The following is an 8,633-nucleotide window of genomic DNA, read 5'->3' as shown; positions in this document are numbered from 1 at the left end:
AAGAGGTCCATAACTGGCTCCAAAGAAGTTTACAATCTATTTCTAATTTGAATTTAAATAAAAATGGTTTTAATTGACAGAATTTCTACTTTCTCAGTTTGTCTGTTTAAGATCAAATTAAAATTACATTAAATAATACTAAAATTGAAAAGTCACCTATTCGGTAGCTAGGAAATACCATAATTCAGGTTGTCTGTACAAACTTAATATGTATGTAATCTGAAATTTTGTGATTTCGTACTTCTTAGAACACTTCCCTCATTCACAAGACCGAACGAGCAAGGCCATGGAAATGGTTCCCATACTGCAGAAACTGTAAGTTTGGAAGTAAACAAGGCAAAAGGTAGTAAAAAAAGGAAAGAATTTGTGGAAGAGGCAGATAGATGCTACTAAATGAGCCTGCTTTTTCTTCATAATTCTTATATAGTGCGACAAATTATTTAAATCAAATTAGCCACATTAGAGAGCAGTCTGTGTGGGGTGAGAGGAGGGAATTGGGTGCCTGAAATGAAATATCTGGGTACAGGTTACGCAAAAAGGCTGATCAGTAACAACTGTAACTAAAATCAATAGTCTTGAGCTGTGCTTCCAGCTTGTAACATGGTACAAAATCTATACACACTAAAAAAATTACTTAAGACATACTACTAGCAGCCAATATCTGCACCAGCACCTTCTGATTTTTTTATGTAGATAATCATTGCCTCTTTTTTGTCATCTTTTTCATGTGTTTGTGTTCTGGACTAAGGTGACAAAGATTTCAGAAGATAAAATGCTAATTACTGGGTTGTGTTAGACTTTGATGCATCACTGCCCAAGTGCCAATAACTGTGTCTTAAGAGAATACTACTAGCAAATGCATATACATTTTTTAATTTTGAGCCCAGTTTTTCAACTTGAAACATAATCATTATTAAAATACAAATGAATTTATTAATGAGATTAAAAGATGTGATTTCTCACTGTAGTGGGAACTTGACCCATTGAGCCAGGAAATCCTTTTAGCATCTCACGTTTCCAATGTCTTCCAATGTTCTTGAAGGGCCAATCAATCACTTTGGTTTGTTCAAGATGGGATATGAGTGGTGAGCATTAAGTAAGGCCTGGTACTCTCATGAGTTTAAGATACACAAAATAAAAGCCAAAATAAATGAGGTAGGCATCCTATGCAGGAAAAATACCTTACATTATTTACAAAACACTGTACCACAATGTAAATGTAAAAGGAGTCGAAATATTTTGAACATGCAGCTTTAATTTACATTTCTTAGATCACAGTTGCACACTCGGCTGCATTATTTTCTAAAAAATAAACTGTGGTTGCTCAGTAAATTTTTTGCCTAGAGCTTTTCTTACTGTTTTGAGGCTCTATAAAGCAAAAATTGCCATGAAACCCACCTAAATTTTTAAAAATTAAGAATAAAACTCCTCTATTGGCAAGGTAGTATAAGGTGTGACCAGCCTCCTGTTGAATTAGGAGAAGTGAGAGAAGGGCAAATATGTCCTAGCCTTGCTGTCAAAATACCTTTTTCCTCGCAAGTATTTCACAATAAGCCTGTTGATTGTGTTGAGCTGATTTGAAAGATGTCACTATTTAGAAGTTGTCTTGTGTAGATGTTCTGTCAATATCAATACAAAGTGTTATTAAGGATAAAGCACAGGCACAAAGTTCTCGGAAATTAACCTCAGATAAATCAGGGGCAATCATAAAGCAAAGTTACTAAAATGCAATCTTTTAGGACCTGTAGATCAATATTTCTGACACACATTTTCCAAGATTCGTACAGGATTTCCTTTTTGTCTAAATTTCTTACTCAGCACAGATATAATTGGATTAAATATTTCTCTCTGTTCACTGTTTTGTCCTCTAAAGTTCTACGGAAATGCCTGCAAATGTCCATTGCTTTGCACATCCCAGTATCACCTATGCAATTCAGTTGTCTTGTTAGTGCTTTAAGTGACAGATGAAGGTTAAGTAAGATGTAAACAAGACCTAAATATCTAAGGCAATATTTTCAGCACAGCATCAGTCACAGGGAAGCATTTAGCAGTGCCATAGGCTAAAAGGAAAACCAAGATCCTCGGAGCACATTTGGACATCCCTTCTAGAACTGTCTCCCTATGACCCGCTGGGCTATCGCTGCCTTAGGGCTAATTCAAAGGCAGACAGTCTTTCAGTGGAAGTACAACTCAGCTCAGCAATCTTCCCGTGAGGATTTTCTACAATTTTCCATCAATGATATCTGTGTTTGTTCTAAGGGAAATCTGCTGTCAACTGTTTGTACATTTGTTAAGTGACCAAGAATAAGCTATAAATATTTAAATGTATCCCATTCTAGAGCTATTTTAAAAGTGTTTTATCCATTTTTCTACATCTCTGCAACAGGTTTTTAGATCTTCACTTTTCAAGTGAAGTGAAGATCTTTTTTTCAAAATCTTAGAACAGTACAGCAAATTCTGGTTTTATTTAACTTTCCATACCAAAGGTTCAGCCTTCTGAATATGAGATTTCACAGAGCAAAAAAAAACCTTAGAAATGGTTTTTTACAGTACATGGGCACAATCTATTTTGTGGTGTAAGTTAATCCCTGTTCAGCAAATATTAATAAGCAGCTTCCTCTTAGAATTTACACGTCATGTAACTGCCCTGATTAGGAGCATTAAAAGCCACAGAATCATAGAATCACAGAATCATTTGCTTGAAAGAGACCTTTAAGATCATCGAGTCCAACTATTCACCCTGCACTGCCAGGGTCCCTAAACCATGTCCCTCAGTGCCACATCTACACGGCTTTTGGACACTTCCAGGGATGGGGACTCCACCACCTCCCTGGGCAACCTGTTCCAGTGCTTAACAACCCTCTCTGTAAAGAAGTTTTGTTTGGTATCTAACCTAGATCTCCCCTGGTGCAACTTAAGGCCATTCCCTGTCATCCTGTCACTTGTTACATGGGAGAAGAGACCAACACCCCACCTCACTATAACCTCCTTTCAGGTAGCTGTAGAGAGTGATAAGGTCTCCCTCATCCTCCTTTTCTCCAGGCTTAACAACTCCAGTTCCTTCAGCTGCTTCTCATAAGACTTGTGCTCTAGAGCCTTCACCAACTTTGTTGCCCTTCTCTGGACACACTCCAGCACCTCAATGTCCTTCTTGGAGTGAGGGGCCCAACTGAATACAATACTCAAGGCATGGCCTCACCTGTGCTCAGTACAGGGCTCAATGTCAATTAAATAATGACGAAGGATCACTTCTAGCAAAGCGTTTGGTGCCTATTATAAGAAATTGAGAGTAATGCCTCTGAAATCACAGAAACAGGCGATTTATATCATCTCACAGCAGTTAATCTTTGAGCAGTACGAAACGAATGCCCTTACCTTTCTATAACAAACACATGGTCTAGGAAGTAAGTTCCTTTTCAGTTTTGAAATGAAGATATATCTTTTATTGCTTAGAGTTTATAGTGGATTATTTTAATTACTTCTAGATAAAAACCTATTTTCTTTTTTATATATAAAAAAGATAAAATGCAACTGTAAAACCTGTATAAAAATTTGCCCTCCACATAACATTCCACAAATCCTGGAATAAATCTTTGTAAAGGTTCAAAGGCAAGCTGTAGTTTCTAATAGAACTCTATCTATTACTCTCCTAGGCAATCATAGTGACATCAGGCAATAAAGAATCTCTTTTAAAATGACATGTATTACAGTGCACCTATAAGAAGTTGACCTATTCTGCAAGACAAATAGAGCACTCACAGAATGCTGCAAAAAAGAAGAATAGGAAACACATAATTTATGTCCTTTAAAAATTACACCGCTGGAAGTAATATATTTTAACAATGCCTGGAAATAAATCAGAAATTGTGCCTGGGTCATGTTAAATAACCAAGACTGTTGAGATATTTAAACTGAGGATAGTCAAGCAAGTTAAAGGATAAGCCCAGCATATCCCCAAGCATAGGTTTATTTACTTGATTTAAAGAGAAACTAAATACACAGGCTAAACCAGAAACTTATGAAATTTAAATAGCCATTTTAAAATAGCTTGTCCATTAGATTGTGTAATTTCTTTATCATAATTTCAGAGAATATGGTCTTCCTAAATCTAAATTTTTATAATATTGGTTTGGACCACTACCATTGTCATTTTGGATTTCATAGCACAGGCTATGAAATTCAATTCGGTGAGTCCTGTGTCAAACCCACAGTTCCATCTGAATTTAGGTGTATTTTTAGTCATCCAAACTCAGTTGAAAAATGTAATGCTTACATTCTTCCTTCCTTAATAATTTGTTCCAGTGCTTCATTATTCTTTTTGTAAAAAAATTTTGCATCATATTCCTGTTTTGAGGTCTACCTTATGCAAAGATCTGATTTATTTTTTCTAAAAATACACTAAATATGAACGAATCTTCCTGGAAACATGCTAAAGGTGTAAACAAGTATTTTGCATGATGAGTGGTGGTTTGTAAAAATTACTTAGTTCCATTTTGTCCTTTCATCCTTGAAGAAGGGTGTCCTACACTTAACGTAGCTTCAGACTGGTGCCTAATGATGTACGTGCTTAAGCATAGATGAGGCAGAATTTGATGCTAGGCATTCTTCTCCCACCAGATGCCTGAAAAGCCTAGGGTAATCAGTGTTCGTCATTTGTATACCTTGATGAAGAGAGCAAGTCTCTGCAAAACACAGGCTGGAGAGGAAAGAGTATAAAACTCCAAATTTCCTCTGTTGCCTTTACTGGCACCAACAGAGAAGGGGCAGAAGTCTGAATTGTAGCCAAGGTGACCATAATACCATATTTCTCTCCTCATTTGGAGGCTGCCCTTTCTAATCATTACATCCACTGGCAATTGGAACCCTTCTTGTTTTTAAAGGAATGACTCTGTGTCTAACTTGAGGGCTCATTTTACAGTAGCACTGTATACTAGGTGTTGTAATACAGTTACTTTAATGCTTATAGCTTTCCATGCATTAAATCTGAATATCTTTCCAAAGAGGAATACAAATTGGGGTGTAGGTTTTTTCATCCTAGTAACATGCAAAGAATGTGTAATATTTTCCTCATCCCATCCGTCCATATATCCACCAGTATTCCTCAGACCAGTTAGCAGAGCTAAGACATGTAAGCAGCTAATCATGACATTATCAGCTCCAGCTGATTACTTCCGAGTGACGTTTTCAAAGACTAACTTTTGTTTTCAACAGAATTAGGGTAACTTTTCAGCTATTGATATTTCCTAATCCACATCTATAGCAACATACTGGCTGGCTGCTTTCAAACACCTGGGCCAGCTTTCTGCCATTGTTTTTCAAGCAAAAACTCATTTCTGACCAGTGAAATATAGTAACCTACACAAACAGAGGAGGTGAAGCATGAGATGCTTCTTTTTTGGAACATTCCCCCTTTCAAGTTTATGCATTGATGGTTATCCTGTGGCCACATTTTTCGCAATCAATTTGAAATGTATTTAAAATATTACACCTCACTTCACTATTTTATTTCAAAGCTGATGCAAAACTTCACTGCAGGGATGTAGAAAATGGTTACAACACATTAAGTATCTGATTCTCTTTTGCCATTCAACTTGATTTGGAATGAGTACCCTATATATATTATTATATGTATGTATTATATGTTCCTAACACACTTAAATAGGAACCTTTGAAAAGGAATAGGATGATATATGGGACTTTGCAATGTTTTCTGCAATTTTTTTAACTGTGTTTTGAAACCATTTCTTTTTAATCTACAAAGTGAATACAGAAATAGCCTTCCCAAAGTCTTAAATGTCATTTAGTGCACCATGGGTCAAAATTGTCACATTATTCAGCATAAAGTGCAGTATAACTCATTGGCTGCAAAAAACACTCACTGAGAAAACACTTTCGTAGATGTCCAAAAGGCAAAGTGTAGGGGTTTTCTGTAAGAAATCCTAGGTATGTCACTTTTTTTCTATGTGCTCTATGTTAATCACTCATCTCAGAAACTAACTCAGATCATCAAATAAAAAAATCTGTGCATTTTTTTCATATTCTGTTTTCTTTCTCGAAGAGCACAAAAGCATTCAATATTTACTATGTCACCTCCAATGTTATTTTCTCCATCAAAACAGCTCTCCTTACAATGTAGTAGCATGAGGAGGGTATTTTTCAACATTAAATCCACAAACAGGATATAGAGTAAGTATTCCTAAGTTTAGCCTCCTCTTGCTAAACAGAATAAAGGAACACTCCATAGTGAGTTTAGGTGTCTGCTACAATGCACAGGGAAAGTTAAATATCCAGCAAAGGGATTCACAGCAGCCATGGTATGGGGGTGGGATGCCCTGAGATAGCCAGGAGAAATGGCTATTGTGGAAATGGCTGGGCTTTACGTCTCAGCTCTGCTGGGCCCTTTGCTCGTACTGGATCTATCCTCTGATGCTACACTTATCCCTCATAGGATTCCTAATTAAGACACTTCTGTGAGTGCACCATCTACTCTAGGTCAGTCTTTTTCAAAAAAACTCAGCTAATTAAAGAGGATCACGCCAGGTAGCACAATGGTTAGAAGAGTCTTCTGAGGCATAAGGTACTCGTTATAATCTCTAGTTTAGCACTGAGATTTAAACACGGGTCTCTTACTTTCTGTGTGAACATCAGAGTAAATCAAAAAGGATCTCTGCCAATCTCCCTTACAGGAGATATTTCATTTGTATTAATGATTTAAAGTATTTATTCTGCCAGAGACACATTCAGTTATCTCTAGCCGATGGTCAGTGCACACATATGAGAGAGAGGTCCCGGTTTTTGCTCAGTGAATATTTTGCTCTCTTTGGTGCGAGGTACAGCTTATAAGTCCATGCCCTGACTCTTCCTTCTAGATCAGACTCCACATATTAGATAAGCAGATGAACACCCAGTTGATACATCCTGACAGAGCAGAATCCAGGGACAGAAGTGTGGATGTCTAAGAAATTTCACTGTTGAAACTTAGACACAGCCCCAGTTATCTCTTACCCTACACAGCATATATATGTGCAAAATTAAAAAAGCAAAGTACTTACCTGCCAAGGAATTATTATTTTCTGACATTTCTGCTTTCTGAAAACATTCAAAAATGCATTCCACAAAACCAAACCAAACCAAACAAAAAAACAAACCCAAAACCCCACCGTTCTGTAAAGATCCTATAAAATATACTTTTTGCACAAATAAAAGATTTTGGAACTTACCGGAACTGAGATTTGAGGGTTATTTTTAAGTTTTCCAAGTACAGCAAAGCCGTCAATGCTGATTTTCCCTTTTGGTTTTATGTTTAAGGATTGTATTTTAATACAGTCAATAAAAAGTGTGACACTGTTTCCTTCCACACTTATCATAAGCTTGTGCCATTGGGAGTCAAACAAGAAAGGCAAATGCAAAAATGATGCAGTCTGGAGATTTCCATCCACATCTTTATAAGAAAATTCAACACTTTTCATTTGACCATTAAGATTCACTCCAACTTGTTCTTTTCCTGAAGAATCCTGGATCTTCCAAAGAGTCCAATATTTCTGAAGCGTGGCCCCAGTCATCCGAAAAGTGGTTAGAAAGGAATACTCATCAGGCAATCCGTTGGAATATACAGCACTGTGTAGAATCAAAATACAGTACACTTGTTGTGTATTTATTCTGATAATCTCCACACATCACCACAGAGTGAAGAGAAACCGTTACGCAGTGGAACCATATTTCAGCCATGCTGTTATCAGTGCTTTTCAGCATGCAGAGTCCTGAAACAGGATGTCCTTTTGAGTCACTAGTGCTGCCCTGGCCAAAGGAACTGGTTCAGCAATGTGGGTTCTTCCAACACTGTACCAAATTTATGACAGCCCTTTCTAAGTGTAATAGATGGAGCTACAACAGATCCTACTTCAGATTTAGAAAGTATATATTGCAATTATGCTATTTCCTACAATTAGACTTACAAAATCAGTCAACATAGTGTGACTTTACAGTTGACCAGATAGATAGTCAGTGCAGATCTGATTTGGTTTTGAAGGTCTAAGAACGTCTTCCGCAAATGCATTTTCTTGTTCAGTCTGACAATGATAGTTTTGTTAATGTGTTAGCTATGACTTTAGCAGAAATGATCCAACAAATCATTCACTGACAAATATACGCATAGTAAGAACCCACACTAAAAATATATTAGGTCCTGTGACATTCAACCCCAAGACTGCTTGTAGCAGGGAATGGATTTGTCACATACAAAATGCTTCATTATTTTGCAGTTCCTATAATGTGAATTTTGGAAACAGAAACAAGTACTACTGATTGTGTCACTGTGCCAAACAATAATATCACTTTTTATCTCAAATGTGTCAGTGATTCCAATAGAATATTCAAGAAATATGCCTTTTTGTATTCTATGGATCATATAATTGTAGTGTCACAATCCAGTTGACATGAACATATTATTTGCCATCTGTCCACATTTCAGAATAAGTTGTATTTGAATAAATTTCTGAACCATGGAGACATGCAGAACTATTTTGTCACCAGCATTCATCAGAATAACTTCTCGGGCAAGGAGGCATTTTGAACAAAGATTATTTTGGAACAAAGGTTATTCTTGAGTGGCAGATCAGTCCTATCTCAGCAGG

At 36.7% G+C, this 8,633-nt stretch overlaps 1 protein-coding gene across 1 annotated transcript in view; it reads right to left on the bottom strand.

Moving 5' to 3' along the window:
- The window catches only part of LOC104491484 (collagen alpha-1(IX) chain-like), a gene marked incomplete at both ends in the record, with an annotated part of 10,872 nt that overhangs the window by 1,828 nt on the left and 411 nt on the right, over positions 1–8,633 (bottom strand). The window contains one exon of the mRNA XM_010133919.1: positions 7,221–7,667. Within this exon, the coding sequence (XP_010132221.1) occupies positions 7,221–7,667 (447 nt within the window). The remainder of the gene's footprint in view (positions 1–7,220; positions 7,668–8,633) is intronic.

Source organism: Buceros rhinoceros, unplaced genomic scaffold (assembly GCF_000710305.1).
Source record: "Buceros rhinoceros silvestris isolate BGI_N320 unplaced genomic scaffold, ASM71030v1 scaffold34863, whole genome shotgun sequence".
In the NCBI taxonomy this organism is placed as follows: Eukaryota; Metazoa; Chordata; class Aves; order Bucerotiformes; family Bucerotidae; genus Buceros; species Buceros rhinoceros.
The sequence above is the reverse complement of the archived record's forward strand: the minus strand, read 5'-3'. Positions and strand labels throughout refer to the sequence as shown.